We start from the raw sequence: 23,572 nt of genomic DNA on the forward strand, positions 1-23,572 counted from the left end.
TGGTTATTCGTGGGGAACTGAACGGTCTTTCTGCAAGACGAGATGCATTGCCTTGACATCTTTCTAAATGAAAATGACCTGCAAGTATTTTAGGCTTAGACATGTCATTTGGTTTCTATAAGACATGTTTAAAATCTCAAGTTCAGAAATAAAGTGAAGTCTTTTTTTTTCTTCAAATGTCCAGAAGATGGGTTCATACTACTCCCAGTAAGAATAACACAGAGTTGTGGTAGAACTTCCCACTTGAGGAAAATAAAACAGAGTAGAAAAGGCAACCTGAAGGACTATGGAAGTGTTAGAATACCTTGCTCTGTTCCTACAATGGAACTACGTCACTGTGCGCTCAGTAAGCATCCAACCTTATATTTGTCAGGGGTTTTTTTGAAGCCTCTCACCGAGTGTTCTGGAAAGCAACTTTCAGTTATATTCAGTCTCCTGGGCCTCTATGCAACCTTCACAGTTCTTCCCATGTCTGATCTCCTAAGTTACAACCTATCAATAGAGATCTTTGAAGAGGAGAGTGGTGCTTAATGAAGAGATTACTCTTCGGAGCATGTCAGTGCAAACGAGGAATTGCAAAAATTAGGAGAAGACAGCTCTTGCAAATGTTTACACAGGTATTTGTGGTTTGAACCGTTTTCTGGTTCCTGGTAAATAGCAGTGCCCACAGAACACCGGAACGGGACCTAAGAACTCAGCCTTCCTCTTGGATGTTCCCTGAGGCGTACATCCCAAATTTGAAGTGAAGTGCAGTCTTGTGCAATGTGAAAGTGTCAGTTCCAACTGACTGACACAGACCTGCTGTCTGCAGGAAATTGTTCCACTCTGGAACTACATACATGGTGAGATTCAGATTCCTTGGTACCCGTTCCACACCTTTACTTCCTGTTCCTTGAAGAATTTGGAAGCCAATTGATATTGGAGATGCTGTTCACCTGTATCTTGGTGCTCTGTATTTTATCAATCTGTATTTCTTATACCAAAGTCTGGGTGAGCCATCTCATCTTTGTGAGGTGATTAAAAATTACGGTTCTCTAGTTACAAGTGAGTATGTGGACTCTGTCCTATCTGGGTGAATAGTTACTGTACAATTCCAACATGCTTTGCTTTTGAACAAATACAGGCACAAAAAAAAAGAAAAGGGGGGGGAAGCACAGCTCTACGATTAGACTTGACGACACTTTTGTCTGATGCCTTGAACTCTTTGTTTGTCGTTTGATAAGGAAATTTACGCAAAACTTTATCTATTTGGGTGCTGGCAGGTTCAACCTTTTCAGGACAAAAAGGCCCAGACTAACACATAATAAACAAAGCATATCAAATTCATTTTTGGCAAGGACAGTCCAAGTTTTGTAATCTTCTTCAGGCCAAGTGGAAATCTACAAATGCCAGCACTATGGTTAATATTTTACAGACTCAAGTAGGAAAGAGTATATAAGCAAATGCTTTCCCTTCTATCTTCCTAGCTTTTCTGAGCATTTTAACCCACATCATCATCTGCAACCATGAAGTGGGTAACATTAATTTCATTTATTTTCCTCGTAAGTTCTGCCAGATCCAGGAATCTGCAAAGAGTTGCTCGAGGGGCAGGTAAGAAAGGACCACTTAGTTGTCTTTGCTATATCAATTTCATGTCTGTAATGCAATTTCTTGGAGAATTCTTGCAAGCCTGATCCAAAGAGAAGAGAAAAACTTGATTGATTGACTTGAAAAGAAACTAAATGAAGAAATCATGAGGAGATTGCTAGAACAGGACAACTTAACTGGGTGAAAAAGTCTGGTGACGTCCTTTTGCAGCATCAGTGTAAGGCATGAACAAATGTTGATTATTCAGCATCTGTTACTTTCCAGTGTGGAGAAAGGGGGCGCACTGTGTTTTTGCAAGCGCTGTCTTTTGCATGGTAGTTCATACGTGAGCTCCTCACCAGTAAAAGGTGACAGTTTTCTCATAAGTAGGTCAAAAAACAAAAAAGTCTGCATCTCAGTCTGGGCTGCAGGAAGGCTAGCCAAAACCTCCTCGTTGTTTCATCTCTCCCTGTGTTATAAACCTTCAGACATTTGTCAAGAAAATATTTCTGCAGGCAGTCCTAGACATTTTTCCACTGATATTTTTGATTTTTGTTTGAAGCATGAAAATACCCCAGTTTAACCAAACTCAGTTTTCAGGAGCTGGCTGGGATGCCAGTGAACAGCAGCAAAAAAGTCTTTAAATTACAATTTTCTACACCAAAATGCTTATTATCAAAGCAGGTATATTCCATTAGGTAAAGGAATTACTCCTCATGTTTTCTAAATGCTTCTGAATGGTATTTCTAGACCAAGACAACTGACCCAGTCTAGCTTGTTCATTACTGTAGCCATATGACTCAGTATCTGTTGGAGAAATCTCATGGGAGTCTTCTCACCAAGAGCAAGGTGTAACTGCAACCTGTATTTGTTACCGCCAGGACCAAGGGAAGGTATTTACCTGCTTTCCTTTTCCTGGAGAGCACAGATGATATGCACTGGTTGGAACCAGAATATGAATCTGACAAATTAATCATTTTGTGTTCAAAAAGAAAATTCTGCTGATGCTTGCTCTCATCAAACTGCAGCTGCATTCCTTTCTTTGTAGCGTGGACATGATAGTGCTGTCACTTACTTAAAGGACGTGTTTGCTAACCCTTAACAGTAAGCTACAGCAGTCATTTTGAGTATTTGAATTTAGTATGTGCTTACAGAGGTAAATCTTGTATTAGAATCCTAAAAATCATATGCTTGGGCTCCGCCAGAAAGATGAGCGTGCGTAAGCATTAGGTGTCTACAGACAAATGGACAAGAAGGGTCATCTGAGACATCAAAGAGCTCAAGGTGGCTGAAAAGAGCTTTAGATTGAAGTTCCCAGAAAATCAGCACAGATTACCCAGAATGGTGTGCCCAGAGGTGGGATTTGGCAAGTGCTCAGCATCAGCTTGGGCTGTTTCAAAACAATGATGCTACTCCCTCAAGTTATGCCCTTAAGAGCTGGGTGAATGCTGCACCCTTCTGCAAATCTGACCCAAGGTACCCAGCAGGTATTCCTTAATGGGTCTAGCACAGCCAGGGGGATAGGGAGCCTCACTGTTCTCTTTGCTTTCCTTCCTAGAGCACAAGAGTGAGATTGCCCATCGCTACAATGACTTGAAGGAAGAGACATTTAAGGCAGTGTAAGTGAACATTCCACTTACATTTTCTGATTCTTTTCCATCTCTGTTGATATTGGACCAAAAAGGGAAACTAAAACACACCATATGAGCGAGTGAAGAGTGTATGTGTCTCACTGAAGGCACTGAGTTAGCCTTACTGTTAGCGTACAAAGCCTACAAATATGTTAAGACCTGCAAAACTCACAATGACTTTCTTGCTCTTTGGGAAAAGAACTCCTTGCAAACCTTATGAGAAAACCTGTGTTCCTTATGGGAACACAGTTATGCTGGATTGTGACATTACCAAAAAAACCCAAACAAACCCACAACTGGTTTTCTAAGACAATTCAATTATTTTCTTTTGAAATTGGTTTTGGGAATGGCAGAGGGCCCTGGCAGGAACATACCAACTTCTGAAAGAAGGCAGCCTGAAAATCAGAATTTGTAACAAAATGGCAAAACCCAGCTTAGTTTACAGCTGGTAAAAGCAGCAGGAAACTCAAATCATAGTGTTTTCTGTTTTATTTCTAATCTATCATTCAAGACTTCTGTTCTTGGGGATTAAGTCTGAAAACCTTTTAGAAAGGAGGTGAGAAGAGGAAGGATGTGGGATCTGGTACTAAGCTCTTCATGGTACTCTATTTAAGCACTTGTGCATGTCATTTGAACAATTTCGTATCCAGAGGCACCTTTGAAAATGTTAGCTGTTATGTTTCTTATCTCCATATTCCAAAACATGCTTTGTGTTTCAGTTCCATGATCACATTTGCTCAGTATCTCCAGAGATGTTCTTACGAGGGACTGTCTAAGATGGTAAAGGATGTTGTTGATCTGGCACAGAAGTGTGTGACCAATGAGGATGCTCCTGAGTGCACAAAATCACTGGTATGCAATGAATCCTTTGGTATTGTGTTCCTCCTTTCCTCCTCATTCTGTGCAGCTACCAGCATCATCCTCACTGAGGATTTATACCTGGTCCTTTCAGGCGTGGCTGTTGTCATCTGCCAATTCTCAGATTTTAGTGCTGAATCAAAGAACTTGTTTTTGTTGGGTTCTGAAACTCTGCCTTTCAGAAATGCCTAAATGATCTGTGGAGCCACAAATTGGAGCCCAGACACAACACTTGGGCACATTAAGTTTAGCATTGCCTGGAAATAAATATTAGCATTTAGCACAAATATCTGAGCTGTATAATACAGGTCTAATTCTAGGTATCCAGATGACCAAAGTGTGTGGGTTTTCACACTGGGGTGACTTGAAAAGGTATGTGTGCTAGTTTAAGGTACTTAGTTTAAGAAGTTTTAAAAAAACTCCTCTAGTATGAGGTAACAAAAGAAGTTTGCAGGTAAGGAAGATCCCTGGGTGTCTAGCAGGCTTCAGAAAGACAGGTGCCTGTGTTCTTGTGAGCTCTAACATTCAGACCAAATGACATGACTACATTAGTTCTCCTTAAAGGTTTCCCAACCTGATCATCAAATAGAATCTCAAATTCTGCTTCAATTAATTTGAAAATTCAGTTTAGTCAGATTAGAAGTAAAAGGAGATCTCTGTCTTGCACAGAGTATTTTAAATTATAATTAATTTTTTTCAATAACGGTTTTCATATTGGACCACATAAAATAAAACTTTACGAAATTGTGTTGAAAACAATGTCTTATTCTGATTTATGGTCTAAATATTATCCCTGTAAAAAATGTATTTACTTATCAATCTGGATTTTCTTCTACAGATTTGTACATTGTTTATTACAGTGTTTATAAGGAATAATTCTGACCCTCAGCATCTCCCTTACAGCCCTCTATTTTCTTGGATGAAATCTGCCAAATGGAAAAGCTCCGTGACTCATATGGCGCAATGGCTGACTGCTGTAGTAAAGCTGATCCTGAAAGAAATCAGTGCTTCCTGTCATTTAAAGTCGCCCAGCCAGACTTCATTCAGCCATACCAGAGACCAGCTGCTGATGTGGTGTGCAAGGATTACCAGGACAACCGGGTGTCATTCATGGGACAGTAAGAAAAATGGCCATTTTGTACTCTTTAAGTATTTAGTTGTGCAGAAGAGGGATCTCCAAGCTATATAGAGTGCGTGGACATGCAAGACATTAGAAGTTGCAAGAGTTCAACCTCATATCTGCATGCGTAAATCAGTTGCTCAATTGTTAAATAGCCAAAGCTCTGATCATGTATTTTCACTCCATGCTAGTGCAGGTTTTTCCATTCAAAAATGCGTTTTAAGGGATCACATTCTATAAATCTTGGGGGACTTCTTTCTTTCCTCAAAAAAACCCTGTAAAATCACAGTGTATCCAATATTGATTTAATAATTTACTTGCTCCATCTTCCAACCACTCCCATTGTAATTAGAAAGGATGAAGAAAGATAACAGTAAAAAGAATAAAAATCAGCAAGAAAATCTTGGTGAAATGGCCATAGAATAATTTTTCACACTCAAAATCACAATTTTCAAGTATCTGACAATGCATTTAAAAAAATCAAACCATTTGCACATCAAACTAGGTGGCTGACAATAGAAGGACTTAATCCACCTGGCGCTGCTACTGTGCCCTGCTTTGGAAATTGAGATTTAAGAAAGCGTTTCCGATAGAAGGCGTTGTATTGGGAAAGTAGATTACATTTCTGAACTCAAAATGAAAGTTATAGAAGCTCTAAGAGATTTAAGGCCATTTGCTGTTGTCATTGGAATATGTAACTTAGATTTTCCTTTTCCTTACAGTTTCATCTATTCTGTTGCAAGAAGAACCCCCTTCTTGTATGCTCCAACAATCCTTGGTCTGGCTGCTGATTATGAACGTGTACTTCAGAGCTGCTGCAAAGAGAGTGACATTGGTGCTTGCTTGGATGAAAAGGTATATCCAGTTTTTCACTGTGGGTAAAAACGGTCTGCTGCATAAAGGTCTCTTCTGATCTTAGCAACAATTCTCTTTAAAGCGAAAAGTGACTTTAAATGGCTAATGTTAAATTACAGTTTATAATACCAACATTCTGCTTTCCTAGGGTGGCTTTCAGTAAATATTTGTATGTGGCTTTATAGAAACTAACATGGAATAAAAATTCATATTTTGGGTGTTTTTAAATGAAACCAAAACCAAAACCAAAACCAAAAAGAACCGAACCATAGATAATTAAGTTTGTCTTTTTGTCCCTTTGCTAATACATTAACAGGGAGCTGTGACTATTGTGCAGATGTGCTGAATCCAGAGAACGTGTAGCACTTGCAATTTTTCATCTGTGGTGAACTGTAGCAGGAAGGCATGCTACTAGAGAGGCATGAGGGCAAGACAGCTCTCTCTTGGCAGCCTAACATGCCATCACCTCATCCAGTGTGTAGGTGTAAAAGAGGTCTCCCCTATTTTTGCCCTACTTGTTGTCCAAGCAAATGGAGGAGAAAGAGTGGGAAACAGGTAGAATCTTCCTGCTCATGAAAATCTTGGTATGAAGAACTTGTAGCGAAGGATTAATCATGTGTTAGTCTGTTGATTCAATAGCAGGTGACTTCCACAGAGCTCTGCTTTTTAGAGAACTGTAGCTAAAAGATTCCATGTTAGCCTTGGCAATGGCATGAGCCTCATTTTCCTTTTGTCTCCAGCTCAATCTCAGTGACTTCTGTGTAATCACCGCGGTGCTTTGTAAGACAATTTAGGCTCCTTTGAAGCCACAGGCTTCAATCAAACTGAAGTATTTGGTGAACAGCAGCATGTTTGTAGAACTGTACCGTACCATAAGGCATAGCATACAGACTAGAAGTTCAGTGCTGATTGCAAACTGGTTAGGACTGCCTAAGGAGTTCTCAGCTGCTTTGGCTTCTCAGCAGAGCTAACTGGACCAGGACCTGCTCTGCATCTGAAGTGGGAGTTTCAGATTGTTTTTTTTCTCAGTCCATTAAATGTGACAAGTTTAATGTGACCGTGTGCATCCTGTTGCTATAGGCAGGTGCCATAAAAGAAAAAGCCAAGAAAATAAGCCTGAAGCAGCAGTATACTTGTGAAATCATCAACAAGTTTGGTGAGAGAACTTTCCAAGCAGAGTAAGTTCCAATCAGTTTTTTATAAAAAGTAGGCTTGTTAACATGAACCTGAAACTAATCAAGAGGAAAATTCCTCACCCTGAGGAAATTCTTCCCTGTGAGGGTGGTGAGACACTAGCACAGGTTGCCCAGAGAAGCTGTGGCTGCCCCATCCCTGGCAGTGTTCAAGGCCAGGTTGCACAGGTCTTGGAGCAACCTTGTCTAGCGGAAGGTGTCCCTGCCTGTGGCAGGGGATTGTAACTGGATGAGCTTTACGGTCCCTTCCAACCCATAGCATCCTGATTCTATCCTGATTCTATCATTCTATGAAAACACCAGCATACAGAATTCACTTCCAGATGCTGAGTTAGAACAGTGCACTCATGGTACTTCCTGGCATGCTTTTTATTTATTTATTTATTTTAAATAAGTTGCTAGTTTGAACCTTAAATCAGTGAAAGAATCAGATTTGGCAGTATCACAGTTATTATCGAAGCTATGTTTTTAAGATTAAGAAAGACTTAATCTTTCCAACAGGGAGTTGCTTTGCATTCTGTGCTTGCCTAACACACTAACATTGACTAGGACTGCCTTACTAGATATAGTCAGTTTTGATTTAAAGGCTTAATTAGGACTATATACATCTGTGCTAAGCAATCTGGAGAGCCTTTACAGGTCATTCCCCAGCCATGGGGAATTCTAGGGTGTGATTCTTACATAGACAGCTCAGATAGAACAGAAGAATCAAACACTTGTTTCTTTCTATTTTAAAGAAGCACTGGGTACTGGTGCAGGTGTCGATGCCCCTTTTTTTTACTAACCACCAGAAATTAGATGAGAAGAATGAATTAATATTTACTTCCAACAATGCTGATCTACAGTATCACAAGCGTTAGCAAGATTTCTGTTCAATAGTGAGCATTAAAACAAATATATTTTCTTCTTTTCCACTCAGTAAACTTGCTCGCCTGAGCCAGAAATATCCCAAGGCTCCGCTCTCAGAACTTGTTAAAATCGTACAGGACATTAAGGGTGTCTACAAAGAGTGCTGTGAAGGGGACATGATAGAGTGCATGGATGACAAGGTAAGCCAAGTATTTGTCAAAACTGTTTACATACTTGAACAATGTTTAGGAAGACAATAATTTGTGCAGCTACTCATTCACAGTCCAGGAAATTCGTACTCAACACTGCTGGAAGATTCCTCAGCCACTGAAAACCTCACAGCCAGCTCAGCGGCTTGTTCCTGGAAGTAGGCTTTGCACTGGTTCTGGATCTAGCCTTCCATAATCATGAGGATTATGGAAGGAGATGTTACTTACAGTATAGTATGTGTGTTTGGCTGAAATCAAAACATTTATCTGGGAGATTGATTGATGGTATTTACTCACTTCAATCATAAACAAAGCAAAAGAAAGCACGGGCAATTTTCTGCTGTCCTCTTGTGTGTATTGCCATCCCTGTAGTGTCAGGGAACTGTAGAGAACAGCTTGCATGGGAGGATTAGCAAAACTGTGCAACAGTGACATGATTTAAATGTTGCCTCTCTGGCTGGAATTTAGATGTGCTTTTTAAACCAGCTGGTGTCCAGTGCTGGCTTTATGAAGCTCTGGGGTTTTTGTCCTGTGTCAGAGCTGGGCACCTGACTATCAGATCTATCTGGTACCCTTGTGACAGATCACTCAATGACTTTCCAGAGTTTGCCTTCTCAAAGTTTCTAAGATCCGGGAAGGAACCACATTTTCCCTGTACCCATGAACACAGTGCTTAGTACACAGAGCACGTACCTGTTGCTCTGATTATTCCCTTTCATGGAAACAGCATTTCCTTAGGAAAGCGCTAAGTAAATAGGTGACTTGGGTGAAAAGGGAAGAATCTGAAAAAGAGAGGGGGGATGAATTTATCTTTAAATTATTATTTCATAGCTTGTCTGATAATATGTTTTAACTCTTTAGGCAGAGCTTGTAAGCTATATGTGCTCTAAACAAGATGTTTTCTCAAGTAAAATCAAAGACTGCTGTGCCAAGCCAGTTGTGGAACGAAGCCAGTGCATTATGGAAGCAGATTTTGATGAGAAACCTGCAGATCTTCCTTCACTAGTTGAAAAATACGTCCACGATAAGGAAGTGTGCAAGAGCTTTGAGGCAGGCCATGACGCATTCTTGTCTGAGTAAGTAGTGCAAACAGCATGTGTGCTCGTATTTGAATGTTTCTGCATATGAGGCTCTGTCTTTTCTGGACTATGACCTTTTGCACTGCTGGAAAAACTGTCCTCTTGTAGTTTCAACTGCATATGGAGAACAGAGATGACCACATGGAAGCCTGATGTAGCTCTGACCCTAGTTGAACCCCTAGTTTCTCATTCGTGCTTTGTGATTGTTTCTGTTCAGCACTGTCCTACTTCTCAAATCTGAATTTATCAGTGCTTTTATTTGTGGGCTTTGTGCATGCCCACATACATTACCTGCTTAAGAGTTATTCTGTCCCAGGGAACTATTTTGTTCCTCTCACATTTGCCTTGTTGGTAGACGACAGAACGACCAAAACCATGTACTAAAACAAGCAAACAGCATTCCAAGCTCATTGTCCATTTACTTGATCTCATTGAAGGAACTGTCATTGTCAGTTATTGTGCTGTGCATGAAGAAAGCAGCACATTGTTCAGGAGCCCTAATTCTGTTAGCCTGTGTGTCTTTCAGGTTTGTTTATGAATACGCACGGAGACATCCTGAGTTCTCCACACAGCTGATTCTGAGAGTTGCTAAGGGATATGAAACACTCCTGGAAAAGTGCTGCAAGACAGACAACCCTGCCGAGTGCTATGGAAATGCTGTAGGTGCACAGCTTTGTTTGCAGATAGCTACAGTGCTTGGTCGGTACCTATCATGAAACAACTGAGTTGAGAAGCTCCTATGGAAGAGCAGACAGAAAGCATTTTGAGTAACTAGCCCCAGGGAAAGTTAGTGTTCTGATGGGACACGAAGCAGTCCAGGGCCTGTGACAACGATACAGAATTTTCTCAGATCAGAGAATAACTTCATTGGTCACCTTATGAAATTTCAGACTAGTCTCACAACTGCCTGACACCTCTGTCTCTCAGAAGTGATTCTGCTTAGCCTGAAGATGATTAATAACTGGTTAGATGAATTATTCTGTGAGCTCCACTGCCTATACTGTGTGGCTGCTCATGGATTATAATGCGAATGTGTATGGCCAGCTCACAGACACAAAGCATAAACTTTGATCTCCTAATCTGCAACTGAATTGCACACAAGTCACAGCACAAATTGAGTCACCAACAGCTTTGGCCAAGGAATAGAAAGAGGATGTTCTCCTAACAGTTGATAATCCTATACTTGAAAAATATTCACCCCATTTAAACAAAAAAACCCCAAAACCAACCAAACAAAAAAGCAAACAAAAACCCCTCTTGTCTAGAAAGTAAGTCCAACAGGTAACTAATTTAAATTAAATTAAAAAAATCTTGCTGCCTTTTTAACTAATTTCTGCTAGAACTTAAGACTCATATAAGAATCAAGCCCTCCCTAAGCTACCCAGGCTGTATGGAGGTAATCAGCCTTGCAAAATGGGTATCTATCTTACAGCTAATAAGATCTAGAAGAGCTCAAAAGCTGCATTTGTATGACTGTTACCAGGATGTCCTGCTCTAACATTACTAATGAATTCATACTGGTTTGCAGCAAGAGGATTTGAACAAGCATATCAAAGAAACTCAGGATGTTGTAAAGACCAACTGTGACTTTCTTGCTACCCATGGCGAGGCAGACTTTCTTAAAGCGTAAGTACTTGCTGATAAATATTCCTGAGTGTAAAGAATGGTGCTGGCTGCTTTGGGCAAATTTATTTGGTCTTCACTTCTGTTTTCACTTCAGTGGTCTAGCTCAGTAGAGCATTCATCAAATGTGAGCCAACAGTCATTTTGATATGACTTTTTCAGAATTCTCGTCCGCTACACAAAGAAAATGCCTCAAGTATCAACTGACACCTTGCTTGAAATGGGAAAGAAAATGACATCTATTGGTAATAAGTGCTGCAAGCTTTCCGAGGACAAACGCCTGCCTTGCTCTGAGGGATATGTGAGTACACTGCTTTATTCTCTCTACTCTTGAGGATTTCTTCTGTTCTCAAAAAACGTTGATTTCTGGTGAGATGATAGTAAACTCACAAGATTTTCCACAAACCCCAAGCTAAGCATCTACCTAAGAGAATTTGAAGCCTGTTAATTTTTAATGAATGTGGGAACCTAAGTAGTTGTCTGATGGGAGCTTGTGAAAATTTCAGCTAAACTTTGCTCTCCCTCAGCAAGCAAAAATAAGTTGGTTGGCTGCTTGCATTTGGAAAAGCTAAACAGTCTCTTAAAAAAACTAAATGTACTTACTGATTGTAGCCTGATAGGCAGGCTTTTTGCAGACTAAGAAATACCCAGCTCCAGAAATACATATTTATTTTAAGTTTTAAAACCATGCCATTTCCAAGGAGGTGTTTGGATCTGACAGCTTCCACTTCCAGCTGTGCTATTGTACCACAAACACCACATCTGTTATTGCAGCAGATGTAACTCAAGTTTGTCCTTCTTTCCTTCTCTTTTCAGCTGGGCATTGTGATTCAGGAGATGTGCAAGAAGCAGGAGACCACACCTATAAATGACAACGTTTCACAGTGCTGCAGTGACTCCTATGCTAACAGGAGACCCTGTTTCACTGCCATGGGAGTAGATACCAAATATGTGCCTCCAGCATTTAACCCTGATATGTTCAGCTTTGATGAAAAATTGTGCACTGCTGCTCCTGCTGAACGGGAACTAGGGCAGATGAAGTAAGCTAAAGAAATACTTGTAGAAAAGCTTCTGAAATGTAATACTTGGAAGAGGGGTGCAGAAGGAAGCTACAAACACCCTGTTTTGTCATCTAACTGGGACTTCACTAGCAACAGATAAAAAGCCAGATGGAACTATGTGTCTGCACTGAGCTTGTCAGTGCATAGCATCATGCAGTTTGGAAGAGGCAAAATAGGGTATTTTCTTCAAATAAAATCAGTGTCTTAGCTGACCTGTTGCATGTAGGTCCACTGCCAGTGCAAATCTTAAGAGGTACTTCATTAAGACAACATAAAGGTCATTGCAGTAAGTTTTTTCCCCACCTATAACTGGGATAACAAAAAGCAAAGTGGTAGACTGGGAGTTTGGAATCACAAATAGGCACAGACTCCTCTAGGCATGATCAAAAAAAAAAAAAACCCAAAAAAACCAAAGCCTCATAAATGAGCAATACCTGCACAGAATGGCATATTTGAAATTGCGAACTCAAACTACAGCAGGTAGTGTTAACTCTGTGTTGTGGCTTTGTTTTCAGATTGCTTATCAACCTCATTAAACGCAAGCCCCAGATGACAGAAGAACAAATCAAGACAATTGCTAATGGTTTCACTGCCATGGTGGACAAGTGCTGCAAGCAATCAGATATTGAGACATGCTTTGGGGAAGAGGTATTTCCTATCATCTCCTTTAAAAAACAAAACAAAACAAGAAACGAACACGGGAAACCAGAAACACGAAACCAGTAGGAAACCATGCATTAGGAAAGCAGTTCTGCAAACTGCTGTGGTCACTTGTCTGTGTGCCCTTACAATAAATTTACCTGCAGAGCAGAACATGTGCAATCATACAGATTATAGTCATTGCCCAGTTTCATGTGGAAAGGCTGCCTGGAGGTCATGTAGTGCAGTCATTTGCTCAAAGCACAGCTAAATTTTAGATTAGATGAGGTTGTTCAGGGCTTTGTCTGGAAGAGTTGAATTACAAGCCATAGCTGAAAAGATGTATGTGTAGAACCTAAACTCTACCTCTCACATACACGAACTTCCTTTTGTGCTATAGATTCTTACAGAATTCTGAAGGATTACTAGTAAAAAGTGCATGTGGATCAATTATCAGACACCTAGCAAATATAGATACATTAGCAAGGGGAGTCCAGGTGATTATGTCCTATGAACAGTCATTCAGTTTTTTTTGAAAGTCATCAACCACAAATACATTCATTCATTCAACATCTGAAATAACCACAGGAGGAGTTGGTCTGTAACCATATTGCTGAGCAAGCACAAAGCATTTACAGGAAGTATAAATGACAGTTTCCAACAGCAAACTCATTAACATTTGAAGCAGAGAACTCTATTACCAATATCCTAAACCATTTATTGATTGAATCCTTTTTTAATATATAACCAAAGTATTGCACAGGTAAATACATTAGGGAGACTTAGGAAATAATTATTTTTGTCTCTAATTCACTCTAAAAGTGTATTTTCTACCTTTGCAAAACTGAAAAATACCCAACATACACGAGTGCACAGATTCTAAACTTAGGAAGGACCATTAGAATTATCCTTTGAAACAGAACACAGACACGAGTTTAAGTTTATAGATATTCCTGCTCAAGCACTACATACTTTCCTGCCTTGGCTTCTCTCTCACAACTGTTTGTATTCCTTTTTCTAGGGTGCAAACCTAATAGTCCAGAGCAGAGCCACATTAGGAATTGGCGTTTAACATGTGGTAGGTAACAGCAATAATGCACATATATTGGGTCATTTATCTATCTATTTATCTATCTATCTATCTCTATCTAATCTATCTACCTATCTCTGCCCACCCTTCTGCCCAAAACATAACTCCTTCAGCTCAAAAAAGCATCCAGCTTCCCTTTAACCACCAAGCAGTTGCTTTTTCTAACAACCGGTTTAACCATCTGCCATTACACAGCATACAGCAAGTGGAAGTACTACTGGTGTGCTACTATTATACAAAATAATCCTTTTTGTTTCTCCAATCTAGGTTGCCAGTGGGGAAAATATGAAGAAAAATACTTCTGTGTAACTTCTCCTGCCCATTACCTTTTTTCCTTTGGTATTGAATGAGTATTTCATAAATCTTTAGCGTTTTGTCAAACCACATGCTTTTCCAGAAACTTTTCAATTCTATCACTTTGAAAAAATGAATAATAAATAAAAGCTTTATAAATCTGCATCTGTCCTTGTCTGCTGGTGACTACCATAAGACAAAGCTCTGCAGTGCTCCTTACACAAAATGGTTGCTACAAGTACTATGTAAGGGCAGGGATTCCATGGGTTTTTTTCTGTTTCTTGCTCTTGGAAAGTAGGTATGAAAGAATATGAAAGGTGCTAACACATTTAGCTAGGCTTTAATACCGTGACTCAATTAGAGGTTCACCTTAGGCTTTACCTCAGCAATTATAATCACACATTAAGAAAAAGTTCAAGGGAACTGTTCAGTCTAAATAAGATGACTGGCAATGAGAGCTTATTCAAAGGAAAAAAAATTATTTTTTTACATCAGTCCCAAATCAAGTATCCCTTTGCTTGCAGAGTTGCAAACAGATCTGCTTTTAGACACTTCTTTTAATGTCTTCTAAGTTGTTTTTAAAACAGCTTTTGACTTTAGTGTTGTCTCTTGAAAAGCCTACCATCTGAATTATGCCCTTCATTTCAGGAAGCTCCTAAGAGAGAAATATTTCTGTTTTATGCCACTAAAGCAGCATGATTTTCTAGCTCATAGGTAGTTTCACTTTAACAAGGACCCTTGCATAACCCATGCATAATAAGACATTTCATTAGGGCAGTTTGCTTGGCCTTGACACTCTTTTGCCTGTAGTTCATGAATTGGGAATGTTCTCCAGAACCACAGAAGTACACTCAGAATGAAACATTCAGAGACACTGGGTTGAAAATTGAAAAGGAAGAATCATCCGTCTTGTTATGATTGAAAGGTTTGAACATTCAATCACTGCGAGTCATAGTTAGGTATTGGTTTAGGTTGTGTAACCCCAAGTCATTCACAAACACCTCATTTGAAATGTACAGTTTTGTGAATTGAAGCAAGAATCATTTGTCAGTTGCGGTGAAGCACATTTTCACTTAGTTTAAGGGAGCAAAACAGGCATTCCAAAGACCACTCCCATTATCTAATTCACCATCCAAAAAGCTGACAGTCATCCACTGCACGTAAAACTAATCTGCTCTAGATTAGTGAATTAGGACAAGTTAAGCTCATTCAAGGAAGAGATTTGGTGATGATTTTGATGCATGGAAATCAGCCCTATACCGCAAATCTATCAAGAAGTGGGGGTTTCTCACTAGATTTCCAGCTACCCCCCACACCGTAACACCATAACGATTGTTATGTGTGCTGTCACATGGGCTACGGCTTTTCAACTACACTTTGAATAACTCCAAATACAAACCAGGTTAAAGGTTCCATTAAGATTTAGTAACTGAAAATGCGCTTGTAATGAATGTGTTTGTGATTTTGCTGGCTCCAAAGAGACATAGAATTAATAGATAAATGATTTCTGGGCTGCATTTATCATTTATCAATGCTGAAAAAAGTAATGCGGCAAGAGAGTGAAGTCGAATATCAATATAGCAAAAATATGTGGAAAGAATGGATTTCTCTCCACCTCAGCCCATTTCTACAATTTGTAGGAACCCATCTATTTCATTCTTGCACATCAATAGCTTTCAGTTTGCATAAAGACAGAGCACTGCAGCTGAGCTGCGGCACTTTAAGAAATATCTTGAGCCTCTGTGTTGATGTGATTTTGAAAATTACTTTTAAAAAGCTTTTGCTCCCATGCTGAGCTATCTTCCCTGTATTCCTAGGGCTGTCTTGTGGGTTGTGGCTTCCCACAACTGATATGTTTTTGTCCATCTGGGTTTCTTTGTAGCGAGGGGATTTTCCTTTTTTCCTTGCAGTATCCAAGTTCAGAAGGAAAAGGAAGAAGGAAGCACACTCATAGCTCTAGCAAAGTCTATATTTGTGCAGGGTTCACAAAGATGAATGCCTTAGGACCAGGCAGACGATGGGTGACCTTTTATAATATACTTCAGACCAGTTTGGTTCCTACCAGCTGAAGGCAGCAGTACTGCTCTCATCAAGAGTTGGTGAAAACCCAGCATTTTGGTTAACTGCAACCCAGTGCCTTAATTTATTCCCCAAAGTGCAAATGTAGACAACATCTTCCCACAGCAACTGCAGCACAAAGCCGGGAATAGGAACTGCTTATTTTGCACTGGGTGAATACTTTCCAGGTAGAAAAGAATAGTGTGAAGGAATATTGCTATGTGCTCAGAAAAAGCTACGCATGCATTTCAAATACGGGAGCCTTCCACCCACCACTGTCCAATCAGGTAAGTTTTAATTCAAAAAATATTATCAAGGAATCAAGGAATTAGGCAGGACTCATGAGTACAAGTGCAAAAGAAAAAGAATATTCTTCTTCAGAAACCTCATATATTTTCAGTTTTCAATATTCCAGTAAAAACACCTGTGTTTTCCCATATTTAATTCTCAATTTGTCCATCTTCCTTCCTTTATTTTGCCAAGAAAAACAACTCTCAGCAAGCCTTGAATTTTCAGAAAGCACAAAGAGGAGAAGGATGGTGGGAGTGAGGATTTCTCCACTGTAATACTCTTTGAATCTTTGGCTACAATCATATATTTAAGTACATATGCATATATATGTTTTTAAATATGGAATGTTGATAACCATTTGGGTCTGAAAACCCAAGGAGTCATATGACGATTTTCATGACTCATTTGGGTGATTAACAGACATAAATAGTTCTTTATTTACTTAGTAAAATATTATTTCTTAGAAGCTTTGTGCCACATTTCATTGGCTTTTAAATTTCCTTTTCATTAGTTATATTCAGATGCTTGCAACGTGCTCTTCTTGATGCTCCTACACTTCTTATCAACTATGAGTGTGCAGTTAAACTGCTGCCACCAGCCTAGTCTCAGCATGTACTTGAATCTAAAGGTATTACAGTTTTCTCCATCAAAAAACCCCCCTGTATTTGGTTTTGTTAAGCACTTGTTTGTTGAATGTTTTCAACCTGAAGTGCATTTTTCTCCCCCCGCTGCAATGATAAAAAAAAAAATCGAAACCCTCTAGATCCCAATAATGTGAAACTTCCATATGAAAAATTTTCAGGGGGTTATGTCTCCATTTGCAGAACATGCTCATTTTAACAGAGAACATGATCATTATTGTAGCTTGTTCAAATACAGAAAGGAATCAATGAATTAGGCAGGACTCATGAGTACAAGTGCAAGATTCTGAAGAAGTGTGGAGGTTTCACAACAGACTAATTGACCAAAAACTGCTTAAGAAAGCAACATGGACAGGCTGTCCCAAGAATTGAAAATACGGTGGAGAAGAGAGATAGGGAATTACCTGCAGCTCACGTACCATTCTTAGACACAAGGGTTTCCAGAGGCATGTCTATGGTTCTGATGCTGCTTTCTGAGTTAAGTCCTGATTTTAATGAAGAATAGAACTGATGCTGAAGCTGTGTCTGCTACTGTAAAGGAAGAGAACAGCGCATACTCCTAACTGGAAATTGATGTTACAGAAGTATCAACCGCACCAGCTACATGTAATCAGCTTTTGAATCCAGATCTTTCTCTCATGGACATAGCATCAGGTAAGTCCTTATAATGCTGCAACACTTCTTCTACATTCTGGCAAGCTTATTGTATGCAAGAACCATATTATATCTAAAGTTTTGGTCACTTCAATAGGAAACCAAATAATTAAATCACAAGTCTCTCCGATGAGAATAGGGATGTCACACAAGACAGAACTGTTACTTCAGTTGAAGTTCTTGCCAATAATGAAGTATAAGGTCAGAAAAATTATCAGGATCACTCAGAGCCTGCCCACAAAATGGAAATAGTTTTTTTTTCTGAGGGAAATGAATACATCTAGATATCCCCCCCTTTTCCAAAGAAAAACTGTGTCCAAGCAGAACTCAAGGGTCTTTTAAACACAACTGACTTTAGCATGCGGCATTCAACTGAAAACATCTCTTTAGCAATAGCACATAGAGTTTCTTATCAATGCAGATCTCAGCTGACTAGACTCAAATCTGTACCCTAACAAGTGTAGGTCTTACTGATGGGCTTAACTGAAAATATCAACATGTACTCAAGAATACTCTTCCACCACTCCTCATACCATGAAGAAAGAGAAAGGGAGAAGACAGCTGTGGGAGAAGCAAGCACAAAGGGAAATAGAAACAGAGCCACAGCCATAGTGTATGCCCTTCTGGACGCGGTATACAAACTTTGGATGGCCTTACTAATCATTATGTCAAGCTTCAGTAACTGGGTCTAACTCTGCATTTGACTTCCTTTCCAGATTGCTGCTCCATCTCATTAAATGCAACTCTCAGAGGACAGATCAACACTAATGAAAATGATTGCCCATCTCACTGCTGTGATGGACAAATACTGCAAGCAAAGAAATGCTGGGGCACACCTCGCGAAGAGGCACTTCATATCTTTACAAATCACTCCAAAACAGAAGCTGACATAGCAAGTATCAGTGAATGCACCAGGTAGAGTGACCATTTGTACAGCTATGTTTGCCATGTGTTTGCCCACAGATAATAAACTACGCTTCTGTGTAGACACAGACTACTTAATCTTCACATTGCACTGCAAAACATATGGCACCCGTGACATCAGGTAATTTCTTTGGAACCAATCCACTTCAAGCATCTCACACAGCGAAGTCAAAAACTATAGGAAAAGATGGTGTATGTAAAAGGAGGGGTCAAAAAGAAAACAAAAAAAAAAAAGAAAACAGATTAATAGTTAATAGATGATTGTTGTCTCAAGTTCAGTAACACATATTTTCCCCCCTAGTTTCAACAGCATTCTTTCCTTCAACCTTGCTATCTCTGCATACTGTCAGAACAACTCGGCAGAAGAAATCGACATATAAAAAAAAGGCAAAACAAACCTGGGTGCAGCAGTTGCGAGATCTCAAACCACAGTATCAGAAAGTGTAAATACCAGTTTCTCAGCCTAAATTTTGCTCTGTAAGGAAATTAAGGACTTTAGGGCATTTCAGACTTATCATACATTTTGGTTACATTTTTCCTTATCATCATGGTCCCTTTCCGTGTGAATTCATTAGCTCCAAAGGAAGAATTCTCTATTAACAGTTAAGAAAATTAGTCTCTCTAGAATGGCATTATATATATATTAAAAAAAATGTATATGATGGTCTCTCCTGACAACAGACTAGGAGACAAACTGTATGAAAGGTTGTGCTCTATGTCCCCTTTGACTCTCTCTCTGCAATCATAGAATCGAATCATAGAATCAACTAGGTTGGAAAAGACCTTTAAGATCATCAAATCCAACCATTACCCCAGGACTGCCAAGGCCACCACTAAACCAAGTCACCGAGAGCCTCATCCACATGGTTTGTGAACACTTCCAGGGACGGTGATTCTACCATTCCCTGGGCAGCCTGTTCCAACACCTGACCAACCTCTCGGTGAAGAAATTGTTCCTAATATCCAGTCTAAACCTCCCCTGGCACAGCTTAAGGCCATTACCTCTTGCCCTATCACTTGTTACTTGTGAGAAGAGGCTGACTCCCAGCTCACTACAGCCTCCCTTCAGGTAGTTGTAAAGAGCGATAAGGTCCTCCCTGAGCCTTCTCCAAAGTGAACAACCCCAGTTCCCTCAGCCATTCCTCATCAGACTTATTCTCTAGGCCCTTCACTAGCTTTGTTGCCCTTTTCTGGACCTGTTCCAGCACTTCAGTGTCTGTCTTGTAGTGAGGGACTGGTGAGAACATAGGAACTCACCCGTGCCCAGTACAGGGGGATGATCACTTCCTGCTGGCCCTGCTGGCTATGCTATTTCTGATACAGACCAGGATGCCACTGGCTTTCTTGGCTGCCTGGGCGCACTGCAGGCTCATGCTCAGCTCTGTCAGTCAGCACTCCTAGGTCCTTTTCCATGAGCAGCTTTTGAGCCACTCTTCCCCAATGGGGTTGTTGTGGCCCAACACATGCATCCTCCAAATGCAGGACGTGGCACTTTGCCATGTTGAACCTCATACCATTGGCCACAGCCCATCAATCCAGCCTGTCCAGACCCTTCTGCAGAGCCTTCCTATCCTTCAGCAGATCAATGCTCCCAGCCAACTTGGTGTCCTCTGCAAACTGACTGAGGGTGCACTTGATCCCTTCATCCAGATCATCAGTGAAGATATTAAACAACACTGGCCCTAACACTGAGCCCTGAGGGACACCACTAGTGACTGGTCGCTAACTAGATGTGATGCCATTCACCACCAGTCTTTGGACTCAGCCATTCCAGCCAGTTTCCAACCCAGTGAAGAATCCTCCCATCCAGGCCATGAGCAGCCAACTTCTCCAGGAGAACACTGTGGGAGGCAGGGTCAAAGGCTTTACTTAAATCCAAATAGACAATGTCCACAGCCTTCCCCTCATCAACCAGGCAGGTCACCTTACTGTAGAAGGAGATCACGTTGGTCAAGCAAGACCTGGCCTTCATGAACCCATGCTGACTGGGCCCGATCCCTCCGTTTTCTTGCACGTGCTTTATGATCTCACTCAGGATGGTCTGCTCCATGACCTTCCCTGGCACTGAGGTCAGGCTGACAGGCCTGTAGTTCCCAGGATCTTCCTTCCTGCTGTTTTTGTAGAGAGGCATCACACTGGCCAACCTCCAATCCCCTGGGACCTGCCCACTAGACCAGGACTGCTGATAGATGATGAAGAGTAGCTCAGCAAGCTCCTCTGCCAGCTTCTTCAGCACTCTTGGGTGTAACCTGTCTGGCCCCATAGACTTGTGCAGATCTAAGTGGAGCAGGATGTCTCTAACCATTTCTTCCTGAATTATGGGGACTTCAATCAGCTCTCCATCTCTGCAATCCAACTCAGGGAACTGAGTACCCTGAGGATGGCTGGTGTGACTGTTAAAGACTGAGGCAAAAGCAGTATTAAGTACCTCAGCATTTTCTTCATCCTCAGTCACTAGGTTTCCCCTAGTATCCCTAGAGGATGGAGGTTCTCCTTGGCCTTCCTTTTATCGCTAATATATTTGTAAAAGAACTTTTTATTATCTTTCATGGCAGTGGCCAGATTTAGTTCTAGCTATGCCTTTGCCTTTCTAACTTTCTCTCTACATAACCTAACAACATCCTTGTACTTTTCATGGGGTGATTGTCCCTTCTTCCACAGGTGATAGATTCTCTTTTTTTTTTCCCCGAGTTCCGGCAATATCTCTCTGTTCAGCCAGGATGGTCTCTTCCCCACCAGTTTGATTTTCGGCACATAGGGACCACCCGCTACTGCACCTTAAGGACTGCATTCTTGAAGAGTATCCAGCCTTCCTGGACCCCTTTTTCCTTCAGTGATGTTTCTGAAGGAATTCTGCCACCCAGCGTCCTGAACAGGCCAAAGTCAGCCCTCCAGAAGTCTAAGGTGGAGCTTTTGCTGACCTTCTTCCTGACTTCTCCAAGGATTGAAAATTCAATAATTTCATGATTCCTTTGCCCAAGACAGCCTCCAACCACCACATCACCCACCAGTCCTTCTCTGTTTGCTAACAGCAAATCCAGCCGGGCATCTCCCCTAGTTGGCTCTCTCACCAGCTGTGTTAGGAAGTTATCTTCCACATCCTCCAAGAACCTCATGGATTGTTTCTTCTCTGCTGTGTTGTACTAAAGTAGGGGTACTAAGGAAGGTGACACTGCCCCTCTACTCTGCTCTCGTGAGATCCCACCTGGAGCACTGTGTGCAGTTCTGGTGTCCTCAGCATAAGAAGGAAATGGAGCTGTTGGAGCAAGTCCAGAGGAGGCCACAAGGATGATCAGGGGCTGGAGCACCTCCACTATGAAGACAGGCTGAGAAAATTGGGGCTGTTCAGCCTGGAGAAGAGAAGCTGTGTGGAGACCTTATAACAGCCTTCCAATATCTGAGGGGGACCTACAAGGATGTTGGAAAAGGACTCTTCATCAGGGACTGTAGCAATAGGACAAGGGGTGATGGGTTCAAACTGAAACTGGGGAAGTTCAGGTTAGATCTAAGGAAGAAGTTCTTTCCTGTGAGGGTGCTGAGGCACTGACACAGGTTGCCGAAAGAAGTGGTGAATGCTCCATCCCTGGCAGTGCTCAAGGCCAGGTCGGACAGAGCCTTGGGCAACATGGTCTAGTGTGAGGCATCCCTGCCCATGGCAGGGGGTGGAACTAGATGATCTTAAGGTCCTTTCCAACTCTAAGTATTCTATGATTCTATGACGCAAGCTGGGGGGTAATACACTGTCTACTCTGAGGAGTAACCAGTTTCCAACCTCCCTTGTCTCCCAGGTTCCTACCATCTGCCCGATGGCAAGAAGGTAGGGGATCCTAAAGTTCTTTTGTTTTGGGTGGCTGGCTTGATACTCTCAGGGACGGTAGGGTGCAGGTCTGCCAGGCAATCTCCTCCTCGTATTGCCTTATGCTCCTTTTAGCCATTCCTCCTCTTCCTGTAGCTCTGCCACCATGCATAGCAAATCACCAACCTGCTGACATTTTACACAGCCAGCATCTAACATCACCAACAGGCTCTGGCGCTCACTACAGCCAGACGCCTGGACAGTTACGTGTTTATAAGGGACCTCTGTCTGGGTCACCATGTCCTTCCTGGCCAGCAGAGAGGACCTGGTTTTCTTTGCTTTCTGCCGAGAGGATGCCATCCTAAAGCACTTTCTCCATCACCGCGGCCTGAGCTCATCTCTGCACCCCGTGGGGCTACTGGCTCTCGCCTGCCCCGCGCCAGCCGCCGCACTGACTGCCGCAGCCACGCTCTGTCCACCCGCTCTGCTCGCCACGATCCCAAGGGCACTGTTTTACCCTATCAGGGGCAGTGCCGCCCCTCCTGGCACCGCCCCCTATGAGACAGCTGCTGAGTCAGCAGCGCTGCCGTTTCCCGTGCGAGTCCTGACTTGGATTTGAGGCTCCTTGGGTGGCTCTTCGCAGCTCAGGCAAAAAGTGTTTTTAGTCTTCTTCTAGCTTGCAAACCTGATTGATGATAGCCTAAAGTAGAGACATGCTAGGAAATCGTTTCTAAAGCACTGCACATAATAGCAGCTTCACAAACTGCTATTCAAAGATGTTTATTCAACCATAACCTTATCTATTACATGAACAACCTAAAAGTTGTCAGGCAGAGATAAAGACGGGATAGGAGCCAGTGACCCCCTGCAGTGGTGGCTTGTTGAGGAAAGGAAAGATCATGGGTAAAATTCCCCTGAGAGACAGGGTCCTTGACTGTAGAAAGTGTCTCAAACAGACCCCTACAGAAACATGGTGGAGTGGAAGAACTTTCCCCTTGCAAGTGCAAGGCACAAAGAGCCATTATGTGGACTTGAACCAAGGGATATCCCAATCCCTTTCAGAAAAGGATATGGAATACCAGGCAGGATGGCTTCAAAAGGAGATTTGGACTTGACAGCTGCCTCTGCTCTGTGGGGCCAC

General features: G+C 41.5%; 1 protein-coding gene across 1 annotated transcript; it reads left to right on the plus strand.

The window, feature by feature from the left end:
* Positions 1-1,451: 1,451 nt before the first annotated feature.
* Positions 1,452-14,232, plus strand: ALB (albumin). The gene is made up of 15 exons (XM_030480931.1): positions 1,452-1,590; positions 3,125-3,185; positions 3,917-4,049; positions 4,959-5,173; positions 5,898-6,030; positions 7,111-7,208; positions 8,143-8,272; positions 9,143-9,357; positions 9,887-10,019; positions 10,889-10,986; positions 11,146-11,284; positions 11,800-12,023; positions 12,560-12,692; positions 13,705-13,761; positions 14,041-14,232. The coding sequence occupies exons 1-14, from the start codon at positions 1,506-1,508 to the stop codon at positions 13,753-13,755; spliced, it is 1,848 nt and encodes a 615-aa protein (XP_030336791.1). The 5' UTR covers positions 1,452-1,505; the 3' UTR covers positions 13,756-13,761; positions 14,041-14,232.
* Positions 14,233-23,572: the final 9,340 nt, after the last annotated feature.

The sequence above is a fragment of the Strigops habroptila genome, chromosome 3 (genome assembly GCF_004027225.2).
Source record: "Strigops habroptila isolate Jane chromosome 3, bStrHab1.2.pri, whole genome shotgun sequence".
NCBI lineage: Eukaryota > Metazoa > Chordata > Aves > Psittaciformes > Psittacidae > Strigops > Strigops habroptila.